The 23470-nt window shown below is 41.0% G+C and overlaps 1 protein-coding gene across 3 annotated transcripts; it reads left to right on the top strand.

Annotated features, from left to right (window-relative positions):
• The first annotated feature begins 17 nt into the window (after nucleotides 1–17).
• LOC108873123 (major facilitator superfamily domain-containing protein 6-A) lies at nucleotides 18–19835 on the top strand. Of its 3 annotated transcripts, XM_018661244.2 has the most exons (8): nucleotides 1225–1483; nucleotides 2664–4209; nucleotides 7282–7379; nucleotides 9101–9262; nucleotides 9454–9552; nucleotides 10017–10315; nucleotides 17960–18045; nucleotides 19065–19835. In XM_018661244.2, exons 2-8 carry the CDS (start codon nucleotides 2666–2668, stop codon nucleotides 19129–19131), a joined length of 2355 nt encoding a protein of 784 aa, XP_018516760.1. In that variant the 5' UTR covers nucleotides 1225–1483; nucleotides 2664–2665; the 3' UTR covers nucleotides 19132–19835. The 3 variants fall into 3 exon arrangements, with proteins under 3 accessions (XP_050921997.1, XP_018516760.1, XP_018516759.1); XM_051066040.1 differs by lacking the exons at nucleotides 1225–1483; nucleotides 17960–18045; nucleotides 19065–19835 and adding exons at nucleotides 18–219; nucleotides 12405–13723; XM_018661243.2 differs by lacking the exons at nucleotides 17960–18045; nucleotides 19065–19835 and adding an exon at nucleotides 12405–13723.
• The last annotated feature ends 3635 nt before the right edge of the window (nucleotides 19836–23470 follow it).

Consider the following 23470-nt stretch of genomic DNA (forward strand, 5'->3'; position numbering starts at 1 on the left):
TTTTTTCTAACTCCACCCATCAGGCTTTAAAAACAGAAGTTACACACACAAGTCTTGAAGAAACAAGCTGATGAGAAGATGTTTTTATCTATGTTGATGTACATTCTCTAATTTTCTGTCTCAAAGGAAAAAGATGAAACTACTTTACATCTCTTTTTTGCTCACTTTATTTTAGTTTTTCTACAAAACACTGTGTTTTGATTTGAGTTCTCAGAGTGGGTGAGTTTTATTTCTTTTATTTTGATTTATTTTTTATTATTTTTGCCGCTAATATGGCTAATAGAGATTTATATAATAGCTCAGTTTTGCTGTTCAGCTCATGCAGTGTCTGTTTAAGATGATGTTTGTTTATGTTTTCACTGTGATTAATGGAAGTTTCCCCTTTAATTGACACACTGGAGACGTTTAGGCGGAGTCGCTCTGTTCAGACAAAAACACTGGATTTACCACTGAAAACTACCGGATAATGTCAAAATAAAAGCACACGGAAACGACAAACAGTATAGGCAAAATGTTGCTGGAATGAATATTGATTGTAGGGCTGTATTATTTTTATTATCACTTAGTGTTATGATGACTTGTCAATCAATTGATTCATTGTTTGGTTTTAAATTAACACAAAATGTCTAAGAGCTTTAAAAGTCCGGTTCAGGTAGATTGTTTTATTTTTATAGCATTTCAAAACTCAAATAACTACCATTTATAATCATTGCAGATGAAACAAAAACTAGGAAATCCTCATATCTGAGAATCTGGAACCAGCTAATATTTAATATTATGCATTGAAAGATGGTTTATAATAGTTTTCAAGGGACATTTGAGTGTTTTACCCGACAAAAACCTTGACAAATATAACAAATATTATATTAGAGTGCCAACTATTATTTTTCAAAAGCCTTCCTGTTGTCTTTAAATGAGTTTTTATGTCCAGCCAGCAGTCTAAAACAACAAATATGACAAAATGTGACAAGAAACAGCAACAATTTCTCACATTGAAGGTGCTGAAACCACATTGCTTTTGCTTGAAAGATGATGAAAATAATTAATTGGTTATAAATTAGTTTTAGATTTACAAAAAAATAGTATTGACTATAATATAACCAGCAATGTTGCAGTAAACAAGCTTAATATGGACTAATAATTATTGAAAAACTACAAAAGAATATAAAGTGACTTTTATTTTGAAGATATTGACCGGAAGAAGACTCGTCGGTTGACGGTTGTTGATGTCGGTTTGAGGACAGGTGGGAGCTCCGGTTTAACGAGCCGCCGTTGTTCTCAATACAAAGAGGGTAGAGCCGGAGAAACACTTTCAATTCCCACTGAAATAAAAACATGGAATATTTACCCTAAATTCAGACGTTATCCGCGAAATAAAAGTGATAATTATGAGCGTTTTTTAGTGAAAAATGTCCGAGCGAAGAGAGAAAAATTCAACAGAAACTGCGCAGTCATAGTTTAATGGGAGCGGTAACCTGAGCAGGTGAGAAAATTAATCTGCTTTGTCTTTAAATTTCATGTTTTATTTCTGTTGCGTGTTTTTAAAATATGTTTAAAGAGTTTAACTGAGGTTACATGAGGCTAAATGAAAGCAGTCATAACCTCAGAGAGTCATTTCCTGCCTGTTAAACCGGTTTATTTCGACTAGCAACGACATTTTAGCCACTCTCCTTAAATCGTCCTTTAAATGAATTGAGTTTGGTTTGTTTTACATCCAAAATAAACTGTAGCTTTATTCAAGATGACAGGTACTTCCGCATAGGACCGTCGGTGACAGTCACTGACGGACAGGCTGTTTCCAAACTGGGGGTCGAGGACTTCCAGCGGTCGCTAAACTATTCTGTATTGATCACTGTTGTTTAGGTGATCAGTTTTATTAGCACTGGGTCTCAAAATGAAATCACCAAAGATCCTCAGAGTCCCGTTCAGCGTCCTCAGCAACCTGCGTTGACAGTAATTAGTGAAAATAGGATGCTAATGTAGATAAATATGTTTTTTCTCTATCCAGACCACATCAAACCAGGTCTAGATCAAAAACCACTATTAATTATTCTATTAATAGAAACTTTCTTTTGTTGAATTGTGTGACAATGTCACTGTGTTTCAAAAGATAAAAATAACTTTCATGTTTTTGATTTCTAAGTGAAAAAACTGCTCATTTTCCAACAGACGATCATATAATATTAGATTATTGTAGTATAGATTGACCTCTTGAATGTAAGACATTCATTTTTTATCAACTACGATCAGTGGATCATAGATTGAACAATCCATAGATCAGTTATTGACTCAGTAAGATGTCTTTAACAGCAGCTGAGTGACTGTGTGCAGTATTTTAAGCTCAGTAAATGTTCCTCCAAAGACAGGTCTATTTATATCTGTATTGGCTGTTTGATTAATGCCAGCCTAAGAGGTATTGATGTTGGAGAACCTCCAGAGTAATAAACCTTTAAAGTAAGAGAAAGAAAAATAATCTTGTGAATAATTTGAAGCAGCAGTGTTTTCCTGCAGAGGATTAGTTTCTGTTTACAGTAGAGGACAGTAAAATCATGTTTTATTTCCAGTCAGGCTTGATTCTGTTTAGCTGAAGGATGAATTCAGTATAATTTGGTTAATAGCCGTTGGTGTCGTCGCTCCCTCGCCCTCATTTCCTTATCTTTCAGATATGGCAGCTGACGACAAGGTTGCCATCCTGACCGAAGACGAGGAGGAGCTGAAGAGGAAGTATGTCCTGGCCGAGCCGTTCAACACCCTGTCCATGGAGGCAGGCACCTCTGCAACGCCGGCGCCCAACTTGGACGCACCGCCCGGGCAGCCCCTGGACTCCTCGCCGCCAGACTCCATCGACTGCTGCGAGAGGATGTGCCTCCGCATCAACAGCCACCTCCTCATCTCCAAGATCTTCTACTTCTTCTTCTACGCCGCCTACGGCTCGCTGCACCCCCTGCTGGCCGTCTACTTCAAGCAGCTCGGCATGTCGGCCAGCCGCAGCGGGCTCCTCGTCGGGATCCGCTACTTCATCGAGTTCTGCAGCGCCCCCTTCTGGGGCGTGGTGGCTGACCGCTTCAAGAAGGGGAAGGTCCTCCTGCTGTTTTCTGTCTTCTGCTGGCTGGTGTTCAACTGCGGCATCGGCTTTGTTAAACCAGCCGAGATAAAATGCGAGGAAGTCGGTGGCGATTCTTCGACCACGGTGACCCCCGCGATGACGACTTTCCCTCAAGGTAACGTCACGCATCTGAGCAACTCCACCAATCACACCAGGAGCCGCCGGAGCGTCCTGGACTTCTCTGGACTTCCTGAGCTCCTGGCTGAACTCAGCGTGCTCCAAAGGCACGAACGAAGCATCAACGCCAACACGATGTCACCCCCCTTCAACACCACCAATGTCCTGCCGAATACCACCCAACCCACCACAACCTCCACCTCCACCACTTCTCCTGCTCCAACCGAAGCCAAGGAGTACGAGATCATCTACAACAAAGACCAGGTGGAGACCATCTTCCTCCTCATCCTGCTCGTCATCATCGTGGGCGAGTTCTTCAGCGCCCCAGCCGTCACCATGGTGGACACCGTCACCCTGCAGTACCTTGGCAAAGCCCGCGACCGCTATGGCCTCCAGAGGATGTGGGGCTCTCTGGGCTGGGGCCTGGCCATGCTGCTGGTGGGAATCTGGATCGACCACACGCACCTCAACGTCGTGATCGACGGCGTCGGCTGCATCCCGCCCGACTACCGCCTGCACAACTACAAGATCGCCTTCATCGTGTTTGGCGTGCTGATGGGCGTTGCGTTCGTTGTCGCCACTCAATTCTCCTTCGATAAAGTTGGCGACTACCTCCATGAGCTTCCAGAGGGGGTGGTGGCGGAGCCGACGGACACCCCAAGGTCGGCGTCGGAGTCCAGCTCCTCAGATCAGACCCCCATTGCCCCGGATGCCGCCACCGCCGCCACCACCGCCACCGCCACTCAGGGGTTCCACTACAGCGACCTCCTGAAGCTCCTCTGCAGCGTGCGCTACAGCTCCGTCCTGTTCGTCGCCTGGTTCATGGGCTTCGGCTACGGCTTCGTCTTCACCTTCCTCTACTGGCACCTGGAGGACCTGAACGGGACGACCACGCTGTTTGGCGTCTGCTCTGTCCTGAGCCACATCTCCGAGCTCGCCGCTTACTTCACCAGCCACAAGTTCATTGAGCTGGTCGGACACATCAGGTATGACACAGCTGGGTTATCAGAGGTTATTCCTGCAGATATTTATAATCAGCACAGATAATATGGAAACTTTAGGAAGAGAAAAATCTGTGATGAAGTTGTTGAAATATTCCTCTCACTGTTAAAGGCCAAAACAGGTTAAAAGAACTGCCAAAAACACACACCAGGAACGTTTCCAACATCACAAAATCATCAAGAAATGCTTGTTACATCTTCTCAGGGCCGAATATCTCATCTTCAAATGTCTTGTTTTGTCCAAACACCCAAAAATATTTAATGTACAATGACATGTAACATAGAAAAACAAGAAATCCTCACATTTAAGAGGTGTTTTTTCATGATTTTTGCTTGAAAAATAACTGAAATTATCCCATTACTTTTCTCTTGATCGACTAAAAATGAAGATTATTTGCTGTAGCATGAGGTGAAAAACACTCAGTCTGTGCTGTACATGAAGCTGGGCTTCCTCTTTTCTTGCAGCTTTATTTGACTCTGATAATAGACTAATGAAAGTGTTTATTCATCGCAGTAAATACGCGTTAAATTCGCTGCAGTCAGTCGTGGTATCCAGTGTCGAGGAGCCTCTGTGAGACAAAGCCGGCATTGATGCTCGGGGGGTTTCTGTCGGAGTGAGTTTGGGGCTGGACCTCTCGGGCAGCGGGGACATTTGAGAGCGTGGTGTTAGATGTCAGGCTTCAGCTCTGAACCTGCACATAAGCCTGCTCCTGAGTCTCCAAGAGGGGAAGTTAAAGGGAAACGACGCAGAGTTTATAAAGAGATTTACAGTTAATTACTGACTAAACACCAAGCTTTCCTGCTGCTGATATTAATCACTGACTAACAGCCTGTGTGAGAGGTTTTCAGCTCCTTTCATGATTATTATTAATCTCACTGGGGCAGGATGTTGAATCTCTGATGTCTTTGAGTTATTTTTACAATAAAAAATGAGCTGAATTTTGAGCAGCAGACATTTGTGAAGGTCCTGACCTCTCAGCTTCGTTTTTGGAGAAACTGATACTAAGACTAACTTTAACAGTTTGATGAAGCAGAAAATAACACACGCAGCACTTTCATTTCAGGATCTGCAGCAGCTGCAGTTAAACACTGTAGACATCACAGGTTTCAGGAGGTTCATCTCACGCTGTATTTCAAGTCTTCAGCTGCAGACGCACTTCCTGTTTTACTCTAAAGTCTGAGTGTGAGCAGAAACCGTCTCAGGTTTAACGTCTCAGCATCCTGCTCTGCTGGTCACTTTTCTCTTTACAGATGGGAGGATGTTGATAAGTCACCGCAGGCTGCAGGTGGCTGGGTTACAGTCGACTTCCTCCAACATTGCTTTATTTTCGCCTGGTGATTCACGCTGATTATAATATGAACTGCTCACCCTCACCTGACAGGTTTCATCAGGTGACTCTGGCTTATTATTAATGTATATGTGCCAGACAAAATGTACAAACTGTTAAGCAGTTTAAGTTTATTGTCCTGGAAAAGCAAACAGTGGAAGATTATCTGTTATCACGATTATTCTAAACCTTACTGGCCTCAAACATGCAGTAGAAAATACTGTTTTAAAAGGAGTAGGATCCTTTTTATTTAACCAGAAACACCACTTTATATCACTACCAGACTCCAATGACAAAAACAGGAATTTTACTGGGAGCTGCTGGAATATCACTGCCTCCATCTGTTAGTGTGTCTGTGTTACTGTGTGACTTTCAGTGGTGGAAGAAGTAATCAGATACTTTACTGAAATAAAAGTACCACACAGTAACACAGACAGACTAACAGCAGTTCTCCAGCAGCTCCTGTGTTCTGCTCGGTAAAATTCCTGCTTTTGTCAGTGGAGTCTGATATTGATATTTTAATGATGTTTCTGGTTAAACAAAAAGGATCTTACTCTTTTTAAGGTATTTTTTTACTGGATGTTTGAGGCCAGTCACAGTATTATAGATAGATAATTATCATGATAATAGTGAATCTTCCTCTGTTTGTTTTTCCAGGACAATACATTTTAACTCCTCTTAGTGAGGACACGGTTGTTTTGCTCTGTTTGTACATTTTGTCTGGCACAGATACATTAATAATAAGCCAGAGTCACCTGATAAAAACCTGTCAGGTGAGGACATGCAGTTCATATTATAATCAGTGTGAAATACAAACATGAGGGTTAGGAGTCACGAGTTCAAATCCCTTAATCATCAGGGGAAAATCTACGAAGGGTTTTAAATTATTCATGTTTTCAGGCTCAGGCGGCTCGTACATCGTGTGTGTGCGTGTGTGTTCAGTAAACCGACTTCAGATGAACAAACAGTGACATAATGATGAGCGAATGAACTGACGGACCGAGGGCGTGTCGCCTTCAGAGTCAGGTTTGTTCGCTTCAGTTCAGCTCGTTTGTCCAGAAAACAATTTAAACTACAAAGCGCTCGTGGGTGTTTGTTTCATCACCTGACACCACAGAAGAAGAGCGCAGTTAATCAATGCTGATCTGAAACAGCGGTTTGATGCCTCAGTTATACTCTTAAAAATGACGGACCACTTCCTCTCCGGTCGATGAAGCTGAAAGCACTCGGACTCGTCAAACAGCTGTCTCCCAGTTTAGGAATTAACCCGAAACTCAATCACTCAAAGACAATTTTAATAAACATGGAATAAAATCACTAAATGCTGCTCAAATTTAAGATTTGTCTGCTCTCCACCTTTAATTATTTTCATTAATTTGGGATTTTTTGACTGTTAGAGAAAAGCAGTTTCAACACATCACATATTTTTTATTAGACAATAATAGCAAAGTAGGAGAAACTCTACACAGAAGGAGAAAACATGTTTTTTGGTTTAATTGTGTAGTTTAAACAGAGCTCTGAGTCAATTAATTCTGAACAATGGAAATTATGAAGAAAGTAACAGAGCTACTTGTGAGTCTTGTGACTTTTATTTTGACAGTTCAGTTGGTTTGTAGTCAGTCTGTGGTTGGGTGTGTGGTAATGATTGATGGCAGAGATGCTGTTTGACTTCCTGCCTCCTCATGTCCGTATTAACCCCCCCCTCCCTTTCCTCTGTGTTTCCTCTCAGAGTGCTGTACATCGGCTTGGCCTGCAACACGGCTCGTTACCTGTACATCTCCTACCTGCAGAACGCCTGGACCGTCCTGCCCATGGAGGTCCTTCAAGGTAACTTCCGCTCATTCCCAGTCTGGAAAACCACGATCCTGGGAAGCAGACGGGAACCGGGCGTGTTTGTTTAACAGGACGCTTATCAGACGGCGTCTTTCCTCCACTGAGGAGGAAGCTCAGAAGTCCCTTGAAAATCTGCTTGTTTTTAACTTTTCTCCGGTGTCACTTTAAGCCAGTGATTGCTGTCTGTTCACCAGTGAATACACTGAAAACAGACGCTGCTAATTTCTAATTCAGCTGCGTTTTAATGATGCCAGTTTGCAAAATATAAACAAATACAAGCTTGAAATAATAAAACGTAGCCCACAGCTAACTGAGCAACTCCATGGCAACATCACACTTTGTGTTTACAGCCCCCCCCAAAGCATTATGGGAACTGTTCCAAGAAGTGAAGCCTGATTATCCTGCATCCTGTACAACAGAAGACAGAGAACAATAACAGAATAATAGAACAAAATAATAATATTTACAGTCAGATATGAAGAAAGAAAAGCTCATGTTTGATAAGATTTAACCAAGAAATGTTTGATCAATAATAAATTAATCAGCTGATCAGTGAAGCTTTTCTCCCAGGGATCTCCTTTTGAATTTACAGTCACATGTCAGGAAGTTAAAGGCAGTTGTTGGACCTGCAAAATGAATTATTATCAGAAGTTATAACAGGAAAATATTAAGTTTATCTCACGCAGAAGAACAGAATAAATCACACATGCTGAAAATCTGAGTCGGTTGAAATGAGGAAACATTTACAGCATTTAAATTTACGTTATCAGTGGATAAATCAAACTAAAGTAGACGGAAAGTGAAAGAATAGAATGATAGGAATGTAAATAAAGTGTGAAGTGGTGGACTTCTACTGCTGTAGGAGTCTGGGTTTGTTTGAGACGTCCGCCCTGAGAAAACACAGACGCCTCTCAGAGCAAACAAGTGAAAACTGGTTCAGAGCTTCGGCTGTTTGACACTGTGAGTCCGAGCAGTTAAAACAATTAAAAACAAATAGATCTTCACCTGAATTCAACATGTCCGACATGCTGATAACATCACCACACAACAGGAGTGTTTAATGTGCGATAAGCTGCCACACGTCACCAGACAGGAAGCTGGAACACCGACAAAATAAAAGCACAGCGCAGGTTTAATTCTCATGTATCTGATTTTATGTTGCTGCACCATATTCTCTTGGTTTTCTTTTTGTATTTTAGAGCCTTTAAAGTTTTTAAAACCTTATTAAACAGCCATGGTTCTTGGAGTGAAATAAGATAAAAAATTAAGTGTTAAAGTTTACATTAAATTAAATTAAAAGTTTTAACTTATGGTTTTAATTAAAAGAAACCAGCAGAAGAAACAAAATAAAACAGTTAAAAAGGGAAGTAATTTGCTGTAGAACAGATTAAAATGAAGCGGTGTGTGTAGGCAGTGGAGTTGTGTTGATTACTGTCAGTGCCAGTGTTGAATCATATTTTACTTTGTGGTGTGTTGTGATCTCAGTTTCAGTAACCCTGATAAACAAAGTGTGATTTTTTTTTTTTACTGCTGAAATTCAAGCCAGAAAAATCACTCAAAGACAAATGTGGAAACTCTGACTCACTGCTCTTCTTTCAGATATGTGAAATATTAGAAGAGAAAAAGACAAAAAAGGATTTATTTAAATTTTTGTCAAAGTTTGGCGTTTGATGTTTAATCTCCTGACCGTCCCCTGTCCCTGTGTGTCCCTCCAGGTGTGACCCATGCCTCAGTTTGGGCCGCGTGTATCTCCTTCCTGAGCGCCGCCGTGCCCCCCGCCCTGAGGACGTCGGCGCAGGGAATCCTGCAGGGCCTCCACCTTGGCCTGGGCCGCGGCTGCGGAGCCATGGTGGGAGGAGTGTTCGTCAATTATTTTGGTACGACAACGCAGGACATCACAGAACGCAGGAGAGAAGGCGGCCATTTTGGGGCAGAAAATAACAGATAAACTGAGATATATTGGTGTTTCAGCTGCTTTACTAACCAAGAAATGTGACTTCTTCTAATTAAGTTGAGATATTTATTCTTAAAAATGTGAGTAATTCTTCTCTGTTTCTCTGATTCTCAGGTGCTGCAGCGACGTTCAGAGGAATCGGCATGGCGTCCCTCGTCATCCTCCTCATCTTCTCCTTAATCCAGTGGCTGAGTGGAGAGACTGAGGGCAAAGGTGGGAAAAACCTCACTTCCTGCATATTTATTATATGTTAATATTTATTTTCTGTTTTGTGAGAAAGACCATTGAATAAATTACATGTATATGAGATTTAGAGATTTAAAATAATAGTCGCACACACAGACAAGTTAAACAGTCATAAATATTTACTGTAATTTGTAATTTTAAAGGAATAAAATCTAAATATTGTGATCACACAGGATGTCTGTATTACTGTGTGGTACTTTTACTTCAGTAAAGTATCTGATTACTTCTTCCACCACTGAAAGTCACACAGTAACACAGACACACTAACAGATGGAGGCAGTGGTATTCCAGCAGCTCCTGGTTAAATCCCTGTTTTTCTCTATGGAGTCTGGTAGTGATATAAATTGATGTTTCTGGTTAAATCCATAATATTATTATACAGGTGTGTTTTTAAGTCAAGATGTTTCTAATGTCTTATTTTTCTTCCTCAGAGGACAAAATGTTAGCTGAGAACATCCCGGTCCCCTCCAGCCCCGTTCCCATCGCCACCATCGACCTGGTGCAGAGCCAGGCCGCCGCCGTCGGCAGCCCGACCCCGTCCCGCCAGGCTGCCGCCGCCTTACCCGTCAAGAAGACCAAGCACCAGGAAGATCAGGAGGACGTGAACCAGCCGGCGTGGGTGCTCTCCGGAGCCCCCTGGGTCACCGTCGCCTTCGCCGTCGTCCAGATCAAAGAGATGATGAGCCTGGCAAAGAGCGGGGGGCCGCCGCCAGAGACTCAGCCACTACAGGTGAGCTAACATGCTAACATTTAGTGTAAGAATAGAAAATAAGCAAAGATACAGTTGTTTTTTGATTAACTTAAATCCAAATATTTAACTTGTGATTGATCGGACTCATAAAAAACTAATAAAACTAGAATTTTAGTTTATGTTTTTAGTTGAAACTCATCACTGGAAATAGACGCAGTAACAATAACAGACTGTTTCCACGTGTTCTGTCTGATAATTTAATGACTGTGTGGGAAATGTTTCTCTAACTTTTACTAATCTGAACCTTCTGACGCTTCCTCCTCTCACCGGCTGCCCGCACACACACACACACACACACACACACACACACACACACACAGATACAGAAAGGTGAGATGCGTGCGAAGGTCGATGGAAAACTACTGTGTGTGTGCAGGGGGGGTGGGGAGGAGGGGGGGGTCCGGTGTTTCCTCTGTGTGTGTGTGTTGCATGTGGTGACTCATCTATACCTGAGTGTGTATTCATGTGTGGTATGTGGGCGTGTACATGCATGCATACGTCTGGGTAAACTCCCACGCCTGAATCATGACGTTGTGTGAGGTGCATGCCATTCCTGAATTACTCCCCAGTGATGTCACACCAACAACCCACCCCCACCCCCGACCCCACCCTCTGGCTGAAATCAGGGCTCGTATTTACCAAGATTGAAACTGCAGAGGTCCCTACAGTACCAACAGCAAAGTGTGAAAGTCTCTCAAGAACCAGAAACATCACTGTACCAGACTCCATTGACAAAACAAACAAACTTATCAAGGCAGCAGTTGGTTTACAACTCTTGTGTCCTACTTGGTAAAATTCCTGTTTTTGTCAATGGAGTCTGGTGGCTTTGAACAAAGGCAATAAAAGGGTTGTTTCTGGTTAAACAGACACATTATCCTTTAATTTTCTGCTGACTGCTGACACAATTTATATTATATATATATATATTATTCTGCAAGAACATACATGTATATAATTATATAGTATTTATTAAAGTATTTTAAAGTCTTTCAGAGGCTTTTTAAGTAGTTTTTCAATTGTTTGTGAGGAGCAGTAAAAATGCATCTTTCATCTAAATACGAGCTCAGATCAGTTCATCTCTGATCCGTCCCAGTGATTTTGTTTGACGCCTGTCTCTGCTTTGATTTTGCTCTGAAGGTCTTACTCAGTCTGTCTTCCTGTCTGTACTCGTGTTCATGTGAAACGTCATCAGTCACAAGACAAAATACTGTTTCAATACGAAGTCCAGATTTAGCTGTCAGCTGTTGTATGACTCCATAATGCCAGAGAAGGTGGTTTTCCTGAGTGAGCTGCTTGATCGATCACGCGTTTTTAGTGTTAAAAGAGCAGAATATATTAGTCATGCTTAAGACGGTCTTAATGATTCAGTCACATGTCATTCCCCACGCAAATCTTAAAGGATAACGCAGGTTTTTTTGATGAGCAGTGACCTTTTTGTTTAACCAGAAACATCATTAAACAGGGTTGTTTCTGGTTAAACAAACAGGTTCAAAAATATAATAATTCTACTTTAAGGTGAAAATCCAAACATAATGTTATCCAGCAGTGGGTATTTTCTACTGTCTGCTCTGAACGATGAAATATTTTCCTGCCTGCAGACTTGAATCATTTGGAGCAGACTGTAGACAAACCTTTCTAAATGCAACCTGCTGCTGAATAACAGGTGAAAAACAAAAACATTTTGTCTTGAGAACATTATGTGACCGAATCAAAAAGAAACGTACGGAGTGCAGACGACACAAGTGAGGCTACAGATGGTCAAGATTCACCCAGGTCAGTGCAGCCAATGACTTTATGTGAACTGTTTGTAAGATTTAACTTATCTTATCATCCAGTAGTAGCCTAGATAATAAATAGATAAAATAGAAGCTAGAAAGTTTGAGTTAAAATAATTGTGTGATGTTTTATTCAGGCTAGTTAGCTAGCAAGTTTTTCCAGCTAGAATATTTAATTATATTAAATAAAAGACCGTTTAAATTGTTCCTCCATGATGGTGTGAGATATGTGGTGCAGCTGTAAAACCAGCTTCTCGTCAACCGTTATCACTGTTTGTTCCCCTCGTTGCCAGGTACCTAATGGGCGGGCGTCGGCTGAGTATGCGGCCGTGGTGAGGTCACGCAGAAGTTCAAACGATGACAGCACAAATCCGCCGCCAGCCGCCTCGGAACCACCCACACAACCCGACAACGCCACAACCACCACCACACACCCTGACAGAGATCACCCATCGTCAGACGGAGGAGGCCCTAACGAAAACCCAGCCTTCACAGCAGAAAACACAGACTGACCTTCTGTTTAGAAACTATTTAATTCACACACACTGAGCTTTAAACTGCAAAAATATCCATCTCTGCAAGTCACTTAGTCTCAGATTCAGTCTTAAAATCTGCTGCTGTGGTGAAATAATCGATAATAATGACACAACTTTGTACTTATTTAGGTTTATCGTAAAAATGAGCTTGTATATGATCATGAAATTAGGCAAAAAGAAATTGAATTAACTTTTAAAACGGTTTTAAGACTCAAGACGAGACTTGTTGTAATGGGTTGTTTTTGCAGCGGGGACTTTGGTTTAAATGTCGATGAAAATAGAGGTGGCGTCTGGTGGTATTTGCTCCTCAGAGGTGAGCAAATCCAACGCACCTCAGAGCTCTGTGCACTATATTAACTTCCCTTTGTCGGTGGAGCGTGAAGGAAAGTCCTTCAAGCATAAAGAATGTGCCTCTTGATAAGTTATTTAACTTAATTTACATAAAAAGTGAGGAAATCTGACATAACAGTGACTTAACTCAACGGGTTAAATTCACATTTAAAGGAAGTGATAGTGACAAATTCTTTAAATGAGTTTAATCTGTTTCCGGTGCAGTTTTACACAACAGGTCGACTGCACTAGAAAGACGTCACAGTCTTTGTTTCAGATTTCATCACTTACCAAAAAAAATCAGATTTTCGAGCCTCATCAGAGGATGAGCTGCTGTCAGAGACGGACGTTTGTTGCTGTATATTTGTATGATTTCCTGAGGAGCACATGAAGGAGCCGTGATGAAGAAGTGCCTCTTTAAACCTACTGTAAGCCTCTTAGTCATCATTGTTGTCCTAACTTATTATTATTAAATGTTAAGCAAGGATCCCTTTACTGTAACACACTCCTACAGAAAGATCTCCAACACAGGATACTGAGGGTTTTTTAAAGGTTCATTCCACTGTTTTTGTATTGAAACTGCCAATAGCTGACACACTGTATCCACTGTCTTTGTCTTTTCATTTTCATGCCAAATAATTCTCAGTATTCAGTGTTTTTGTGTCGTCTGAGCAGGAAAGCCTGAGGAATGACGAAATTCTGTTGGATGTAAAAAATGGACGATTAAAGGAGATTTTAGAAAAAGATTGAAGAAAATGCAGTTTTTCTTTTCTCTGTGATGGAACCAGCCCTCTCACACTCAGAGAGAGAGTAGAGCACTTGTAATGGAGTATTTTTACTCTATGATACTGTTCTTTTTACTCACGTATTTTTAAAGGTGAATGTGAAGTACAGAGTTTAATCTGATCATGTTCAAGCTGCAGGATGTTTTTAAGTCAGGTGTTTCAAAGCAGCCACTTGATGGCAGTAGTGGTCCTGGTGGATTCACAGTCTTAAATGGACTAAACCAGTGTCTGTGTGTGTGTGTGGAGGGTTATTGAGGTCGTGGTGCGCCTGCTACTGATGGGTGTGTGTGGGAGGACAGTAATAGGCTTCCTCAAAAAGTAGACTGTGCTGTCGTAAAAAAAATAAATAAAATAAATAAATAATAAAATCAAAACCGTCTTGGCACACTCAGCCTGTCTGATATCCGTGGAGAAATTTCAACAGCCCCTCTGCTGTTGATGCTGTTGTTGTGTTGTCTTGTGTAGTCCTTAATAATGAACTGTGTAATAGTGTTGTTTTTTCCTCGTGAAGGTGTCATGACCAACAATGCTACATATTTCAGTTGAAATGACGCAGAGGGTCGAGGCGAGACGGGCCTTCATTCCCGACACGTCTCAGGAAATTGCAGGGAATTAACTGCAGCGCTGACCTAAAGACGTTTCCAATTACTGGAACAAAGAGAGTTGTACGTGTTAATCACTGCAGTGTCTTGCTTGTGGGCACTTTGGCAGCACATGTGGTCATTTTCTTTATTATAGACACATTATCTGTGACTTTTCCTCCACTGGACAGCTTGTTCCTGATCTAATCAGCTATAAAAACACCAATAATACAGATCATTTTAAATATATTTCCAATCAAAAACTATATTGTGCTTTAAAGTGACTCTTAAAACCAAACTTTAGAAGCAAATGAAGGCCTGTGCACCTGAAAAGAAAGGACTTTAAAGGACATTTTCCACCATCTCAGCCTCTTAACATCCTGTTTTTTTCTCTTCTTTCTCTTCTCGGTCTCTTGTGGTTTTGTTTCCTCTCAGCCACCCCAAAACTAATCAGTCAACTCCTGCACAGAAAAAAATGCTTTTATCCACAACCTCTGCACATACCTGGACATTTAAATCATTTGTATCTGTTGTTAATATCTCATAAATGACTCGATCATGTCGTCAAAACACAATAGAACCGTCAATATTAAAAAGTATGAATATTATGCTAATCAGTCGCTTGCAGCCAACCGCTGCCCAGATACAACCTGAAGCTATTTTTAGCCTCTATTTTTCCTCCCTGTGCTGAGATGGAGAGGCGCGCCAGACGCCCTGAGGAGGCGACTGGGCAGGAACTGTTAAGTCAAGGTGATGACAGCTCCTCGTGTCCTCCCAGACTCTCTTGAGAGATCGGGGACCTTTCTGGACCTGAACAAAGGTGTCCATATTACCCAGCAGCACCTTGGGGATCGCAGTATACCTGGTAGAGTCACTGGTCCAACGAGCATTAAAAGCTGCTTTTTCATTGCAGGAAGTTCTCTGAAAACTGTGATCATACTCCTTAAGCCAGAAATGATGTCCAACCCTGATGAAAAAGTAATGAAAAGGAGATAAAGTGGGTCATTACCAACCACTGAACAACGCTAATGACTCAAACGCAAGGCTGAAAAGTGCAATTTTAAATTTTGTGCCTCAAGCTTTTGAGCTTCAAAACACAAATGTGCTTAAGGAACCTTTGTAGTTGCCACACTTTGTCATTTTTGCTCAACTTTGTCCTGGAAAAGACTGTTTAGACGTTAAATCTGCTCTAGTTTTCATACCAAGGTCCAGAGAAATCCCTCTGCCCTTAATAAAAAGCAGGAGGTAGAAAAACAGCAGTGAAAAACAGACTCCAGCCTCTGTACTGCATTGTTTTTCTACATTAGGATGCTGGTCAAACACAAGCAAAACTGTTGAGTGTTTTCACTGTGGGATGGAAGAGCTAACTTGTTTTCCTTGGTTCAGAGCCTCAGTTTAATGAGATAAAGAAGATTATTAGTATTAGTATTAGTAAGTTATTACCCCTTCTAAACAAGCAGGTCTACAAGCATTTACCCTTTTTCCACAATAATTAGAAGATTTTCAGATGCCTGTAGAGGTGAAAATATTTAGTATTTTGGCAGAAAAAGGCAAAAATTTGAGAAAATGTGAAGATTTTTGTTGCATTTCATCTCTTTAATCGTCTGGTGAACCTTTTCTGCTGCATTGTGTGTTGATTTCTTTGACTGAAATAAAAAGATATAGGTTCCAAAAGAGCTCATGTGTAATATCAGTGTATCAGGTTGCTGATGGTGATAAAACTCTTCATAAACAATTCAGAAGATTTGTAGATAAAGTGTTTAAACATACGCTCCATTATTCTCAGCCAAAGCCACAAACTACCATCATGTTTTGTTTTGACTCTCTGTGTTGCACGAGCCAGTGAAACCAGCTTCAGTGTTTACTTGCAACAGAAACCTGCAGACTCTTGGCCCCTGCAAGGCAAACTGCTGGAGACCACCACCAAGCTAAATGACTAAACCGTGAAGTGTAACTGAGCAGACAACAGAGCGGGTCACGGGTTAAAGATGAGCCTGGTGCTGACGCCGTTCCAGAAAACCCCCCCACCACCCCCCAGACGACCTTGGTTAGACCTCCTGCAGCGCTACGATCAGGACCACCTGAGTCAAGTCTGAGTCAGACTAAAGACCACAGCGAGTCATGTTATTGGCAGGAAACTGCAGACTAAGCATCACATGGCTGCGTGCCTCTCATTCTCTTTTTAGATTGAGAAATTTGTGCCTATTTTAAAACACGTATGCTGATTTTAGTTTTGAGACTAAAAACAGCCTGTGAGAGCTCACATGTTTACACAACAAATTCCCCATTTAGTGCTCGCTTTACGTTCATGTACAGATCTTTACACTCGCATGGGTTCATTTGTAAACATGAAACTTCAAGGACTGGTTGCATTTGTGTGATTATCTACAGAAAACTGAAACCTAAATCTATCTGACACGTTCAGGGTTTCCCCAAAGTTTTAATCGAGGACGTGCCACCCATCTCACCATTAATTTACAGTAATAATGATACTCATCACATTATTATTGTTTTCTTTGTGAAATAGTAACTCTTAGGTGGCGTAAACGGCGTACCTTGACTATAACACACATCTGAAATCGCTTTCTTTTTTGCCTAAAATAATCATATGTAAAGGTGTAAACTGCAGGTGAATACTGTAAACTCCTTCTCAGGTGAATGAAGCCATCAAAAATCTATTTTCATAGCTAAACGATGCAGCTCTTTGCTGTTACATGTGTAAATTAATTGTACAGACCACATTTATCACTGACAAATTCATATTGATGGTGAAATCAGAATTTACTGGTCACTACAGAGAAATGTATTCAGCAAGTTTTTGCTTAAGGAATAGTGAATAAATGAAAGTATATTGTGTTCTAAAAATATTTTGCATTTTTTATATGCAGAAGTAGGCTAGCTTGGAATTGTTAGCTGCTGCTGGTTAGTTAGCACAGGTTAGCTGATTTGCTAGGTTGCAAGATTGGAGTAAACTGAAGACAAAAATGCAAAGAATAGATGTATTTTTTCATACATTAACTATTTAATTGATTGATTTATTTATTAACTTTTGTATTATTTAGTTTTCTATAAATTTAAATTGAATATCTTTGGGTATTTGTGTTTGTGCAAAACAAACATTCACATGTTCTGACACTTTAAAGATCAATTATTGGAGAAAACAAGCTTGTGTTTTGTCTCTAGCTGGTTGGGATTTTTACGTTTTTTTTTAATCAGATAATTTTCTAGTTTTTGTTCACAATAAGGACGCAGTTTTTCGTAACGACTGTGGCCATAATGAAACTGCAGACCTCATTTCGCTCTGGGATTTTCCCCGACCTCAGCACCTCGTGTTTGATGTTACAGTAGCATTAACAGTATGTGTGTGCAGAGCAGCTGCAGCATGACCCGGGTGCAGCAGACTAAGATATATCGGAGCAGACAGCTGTCATGGTCGGTCTGGCATCACCCCACTGGCTGTATTCACACTGCCTCTGTTTACACAGGGAAAGTGAGGATGCTGCGCTGTTACCTGTCCACGTGCAGCACGCTCCCCTTCATGTTCTGCTGAACATTGACCCACTTGTGTATTCATGATCCTTATTTGATTAACTAATGTTTATTTTTGTCATTGCAGGGAGGGGTTTGGACGACAGCCACGCTTCACATTCAAGCAGTTCATCATATTCATGACCACGTTAGTTCCACCAGGATAAACGGAGGGTAAGTGTTCAATCAGCTGCACGTCAGAGGTGTTTATTAGTCAGTTCCCCACCCACAATTTTCCAGGTGACCCAGGAATTCAGGTGAATGAATTCTCTGACTTTATTGTTGCTAATAAAAACAGCTGTTGGCTCCTTGACAACAGGTTTAAACTCATTGCTCATTTGTATCCACTCAGGTTTTATAAGCAATTCAGCATAATGTGTAGTGACAGTTTAGTGGAGCTGTAAACATGAATGATGGTGCTAAAATAATAAATAAATAATCCCCTCACTCACCAGGAAATAAATCCCACATGATCTCAAATTACCTTTGTTTTAAAGACCTTTAATCCCGAGGCTCCTCAGGGAACCACTCCGGGTCCCCCTGTGGTTTTAATCTGAAAAACCTTCAGGGTTTCCTGTAGGGCCTTTTATATTTCACAGTGTGCAGACACGGTAATGTATTTTAAAACATCTTAAGCACATTACAAGCGTGTTGCACACCATTCTGTTTGTATAATCACATTTTGGAAAATGACATGCATCATTATCAAGGGGAGGAAATTAACATTTTCATCCACCGGCCACAATGGTTGGTGCCTTCCAAATTTTTGCCAGAGCCGTTCGCTGTGTCACCAGCCAAATATGATCACGGGGGAAAAAGGATGGGAGGTTACTGACGTGTAGCTGCAGGCTGGAGATGTTTCTCTACCTTAAACAGATTAGTGTTTGCAGACAGTGTATTTGCTTTTTCATTTTTTATTGATTAATGTCAAGTTATTGGGACAAAAAATGAAATAAAAGAGCAGCAGCAGTAATTTATTCATCTGTACTGTATAGATTAGACTGCTTATAATGGACATGCATTATTAATCATTAAAAATCAATGAGAGCAGGCTGACTGAAGGCACTATTGTTACTCTGTGATGTGGTTAATGATGGATTATGATGATAATTACCATGAGATGAGAAAGCAGCACTACAGAGAAGTGAAGTGTCACTAACCAGACTAATTACGACAAAATCTCATTTTCCCAGACGCGTCGACATCTGCGGCCTCCGACAGATGCTGCTGTCAGGCGGAGAAGACCGACTACATCTGTGAGAGGAGGAGTGAATATTTCATCTTTGGCTGCTGATATTACAACTGCAGGTACATTACACTGGTGCAAAACTCATCTTTTACGCTCCATGAGGGCACAACAGGAATTACCCTTTAAGAATTAACCGTGCAGCAAACTCTTGCAACTCCCAAACCTCGTGGAAAAGTATTTAAATTAGACTTTGAAGGCACACAAGTGAAGTGTAATTCTGCAACTGCGTGACCCATTTCCCCATTTCAAAGTTTCTCATGTTCTGGTGGGTGATTGAGGAGAAATATAACAACTTTCCATCGTATCTAAACAGCTCAAAGCAAAGACTAAATACGACCCTGCGAATGGTGCATTTGTTCCCACTTGATTTGTCCAGAATGAGTGAACAAAGTTTTTTGTGTTGTGTATGAGAGTTTGAGTGGACTAGAAATATTCAAGCAACCTGCTTCCACGAGAAGAAACTTATTTTGCAGCATTTTCGAAAAAAAAAAACAAACCTGTCGATATCTGTCTCATTGATTTGGTGCCCGGCGGCGTCTCAGCACAATTTCAACTTTCTTAGAAGACTCTTTCTCTGTTTTGTGGGAAAAATCATTTATTTTGTAGCAGCCTGGCAGAACTTCAGTGAAGCTGCAACTCTCAAATGAAGGTAAAACAAAACTCGTTCTTGGTTCAACTGTTCTGTTTTCTTACAACTCAAAACTGTTTGTTTTAGAGCCAGAAACTGTCTCAAATAATCAACTACAGATAGATAGATAGATGTGACCAGGGTGTTCTTATATTGTTACTCATGGTGAATTTCAAAAAGTTTTAGTGTAAACTATGAAAAGGTTTCACTGGAGGGACCACCCTCCAAGCCTTCCATGAGGGAGTGGCAGGTACATGTTATTTACAGTAATTTATTTGTTTGGAAAACACCTGTTAGAGATGTTTGTAAGATGAATTTTAGCCTTAAAATAAAGGTATTGTTTCCTTGATAGTATTTTTATGTGTCTGGCTGTAGTTCTGTAGTTGGTGTTATCGGTGAAATCTACTTTTCACACTGTGCCTCTAAAAAAGAACCACGCATCTTTGCAATAACTTTTGTTTCTTTAACTGGTTTCAAGCCCAAAAGTTTCCAAAACTCCCTCAATGCATAAAAGTCAGCGTCAAACCCACACCACCAAAAACTGAAGGTACTTTTTTTTTCCTCAGCAGCTGATAAACAGCTCAGCCTGATGCGCCTCAGCTGTGATACGTATTATGAAGTAGAAAAGATGCGTGCTCTGTAGCTGTGACCTTTCCCCCTCTCCAGGCAAACACCTCCACAACGAACCCACAGCAGCAGCCGCCACCTCCACTCCCCCCACCACCACCCCACAGCACGGCTGCCTGGACTTCAAAGCAGAAACGCTGGCATCATACCAAAGTCATACAACAACTCTACACAAAATTTACCCTCTCTGCTTTTTTTTTTTTCCACAGTTGTCTCACACAACAGCATCAATTAATGGAAACTTAATGGAAACAGCTAACGTTCACTCCGTGATCGTTCCACGGTCACAGGAAGATCCTGCCTGTGACCTCTGACCTTTGACCTCCTGTTGGTTTTAGGGTTTTACACCCACCAATGCAACGTCTTGGGCTCTTTGTGGAGACGAAATGACTACTAAAATGCACCAAAACAGAATTTATTGGAAGTTATTTAAGAATCACGAAAGCAAACCAGAGAAAAAGAAAATTGTATGCAGAGTAGAGAGTAGCTACTGTCGGAAATAATTTACCGATTTCTGTGATAAAAGCGTTTATTAACATTCAACTCACATTCCTTTGTTGGTGTCATGGATTTATAAAGAACCTCAGGTCTGTGGGTAAATTTTAACTTTGGTAAAAACAGAAGTACTGTCAGCAAAAGGAATTTAAAGTCTCAAACGTAAGAGTACTAAGTGAGCAGAAAAAAATCTTTCTAGAACAAAGTAAATAAAGCTGTGAAATATATATAAATATACACAAAAATACTGCATTTCCCTCTGAGCAGCAGCAGTAGTACTAGTAGTATTACTGCTTGCTGCTGAGTTGTAGTAGTAGTGTGGTGTAGTACAACACTGTGCTGCAGTGACTCTCAGCACTTTTTTCCTGCTGCTGCTGCTCGGGCAGGACAACAGGAGGACTTTTTGTCCTGGCTGGGATCAATCGCTCCATAGATGACGCCCACCCGGCCAGGCCTCTCCGTGGGCGGCCGAGCGGCCCAGCAGCCCAGCAGACTGGCCCGGTCCGGCCCCGCCTGGGCCCTCCTCCGGCCCCCGCAGCCTGCAGGGCCAGCGCAGCAGGAGAGCTGCACTTCAGCTGACACTACAGTGAACTTTAAAGTCACTGAGGAGAGAGAGAGAGAGCGCAGAGCTTTCTTATTGTGATCGTCCACAACCAGCAGAGAAAGAAATTATTCATCAGTTAAATGTGTTAAAGCTAAAGTTGCATAGAAAACTGAATTCTAGCTGCAAGTTTCCATCTTAATATTGTGAGAATTTTTACTGAATTTCCCAAATATTCTACTACTAGTCTGATTTCTGTATTTATAAGTCTCCAGGAGCTTTTGATCATACTGCATGATCTTCTTCAGCAGATGAAGTTTGAAATGCAGATTTATTTATGAGCACTTAATGTTCAAAGATTATTCTTGACCTTGGAGTCAGCAGTTGACTTAATAACCTCCCCTCAAGGTCCATTTAGTAGCTTTTCTGGAGCTTTTGACCGCATCAGATAAGTCATTAGTGTGTTACAGGTTTGTGTGCATCAGTCATGGTTGTAAATATTGGAGAAAAAGACAAAAAGAGCAGATGGAGATGAAGCAGCTGATCGTGACGGCCGTGCAGTGAAGGGTTGACTTTTATCTCGAGCAACAAAGTGAAGATGATTTATTTCTCATTTCTGATCATTTCATCCTCACTGTTATTTACATAGTCAGTGTGTGTTTGTTATCCTGTCTGCATCTGTGGTAACGATATAGGTGAGGGAGAGTGTGCCAACCAGTGAGATGGTTTGACATTACAGTTAACATCTGTTGCTCTGCAGGTAATGTAAAAATACTCCACTACAAGGGAAAGTCCTGCGTGAAAAATCCAGTAATTGATCTGTTAATATATGTAACATAAGTAGATGATTAATGCTGAAGCATCAGTGTGTCAGCAGCATGTTACATCTGTAGCTGCTGGAGGTGGAGCTCATTTAAATACAGGGTCACAGGTCAATCTGAGGGGTCGTCAGATGATTAATGAGAGAGGAAAGAAGAAAAAACATGGTTCACAAATCTGTTTTCAGCTTTTGGACTTTTTCTCTTTAGGTGAGATATCAGATCATTTGTAGACATGTTGATTTGAAGATGTTAACAACTCATAGACATCTGAAATAATCTGATTTCTGTAAGACATCAGAGGCCAAAACGGTTGGAAATCACTGGTTTAAGCTGTATTTTAAAGGCTTGTTACATTACCCCTTGTGTAAAATATTAATCTTAAAAGTAACTTGTAACTAAAGCCGTCAAATAACTACAGAGGAGAAGAAAGTACAATATTTCTCTCTGAATGGAGTGGAAGTGTAACGCAGAATAAAATGCAAAAACTCAAGTAAAGTACAAGTACCTTAAAATTGCACTTAAGTACAGTACTTGAGTAAATGTACTTAGTTACTTTCCTCCACTGAGAGTGAGTTAGGATTGTTGTCTGTCAGCAACAAACAAATAATGAGAGATAATATGATTAAAAGCAGCTGTAATGGGAAATATTCTACATCAATAATCACTTTAAATGTCTTTAGAACTGCAGTACAGTTTGTGGCTCATACGTGTAACAGTGCAGACATTTATTTATTTGTTTATTTTAAAGTTTTTTAGTGCTTTAGTTCCTGGATCACCAACAACAAAAGGACTTTTAAATGTGTAATTCATGCGACTCTGATCCAGACTGATACCCACATCACAAACCATCAAACAACGCGCACGTTTACCGTCCAGTCATCATGAATTACATCCACCTCTCGTCCACAGTTAGGACATTCACGTTTAGATTTGCATTTTACTCACAGTTACTCACACTGGAGCTTTTTTTACCTGGAGGGATTCCAGTTAAGTCTGATTCTTTTCCTCCATCGCCACCATGACCAGGAAGCGTTGACAGATCCAAAACTGGGCGCTGGATTTCCCAGGAAATGATGTGTTTTTACTTCTGAGGAAAACCCTCAGTGATAGAGGAAAAAAAAACAAAAAACAAAGTTCAGTCTGCTTTGGGTTGATGTTTGTTGAATGAAAGCCACAGACGTGAAAGAGGTTTTAACAGGAAGGAAGAGAAGACGGATGGTTTTTACACCTACAGCTTC

Source organism: Lates calcarifer, linkage group LG7_2 (genome assembly GCF_001640805.2).
Source record: "Lates calcarifer isolate ASB-BC8 linkage group LG7_2, TLL_Latcal_v3, whole genome shotgun sequence".
Taxonomy (NCBI): Eukaryota; Metazoa; Chordata; class Actinopteri; family Centropomidae; genus Lates; species Lates calcarifer.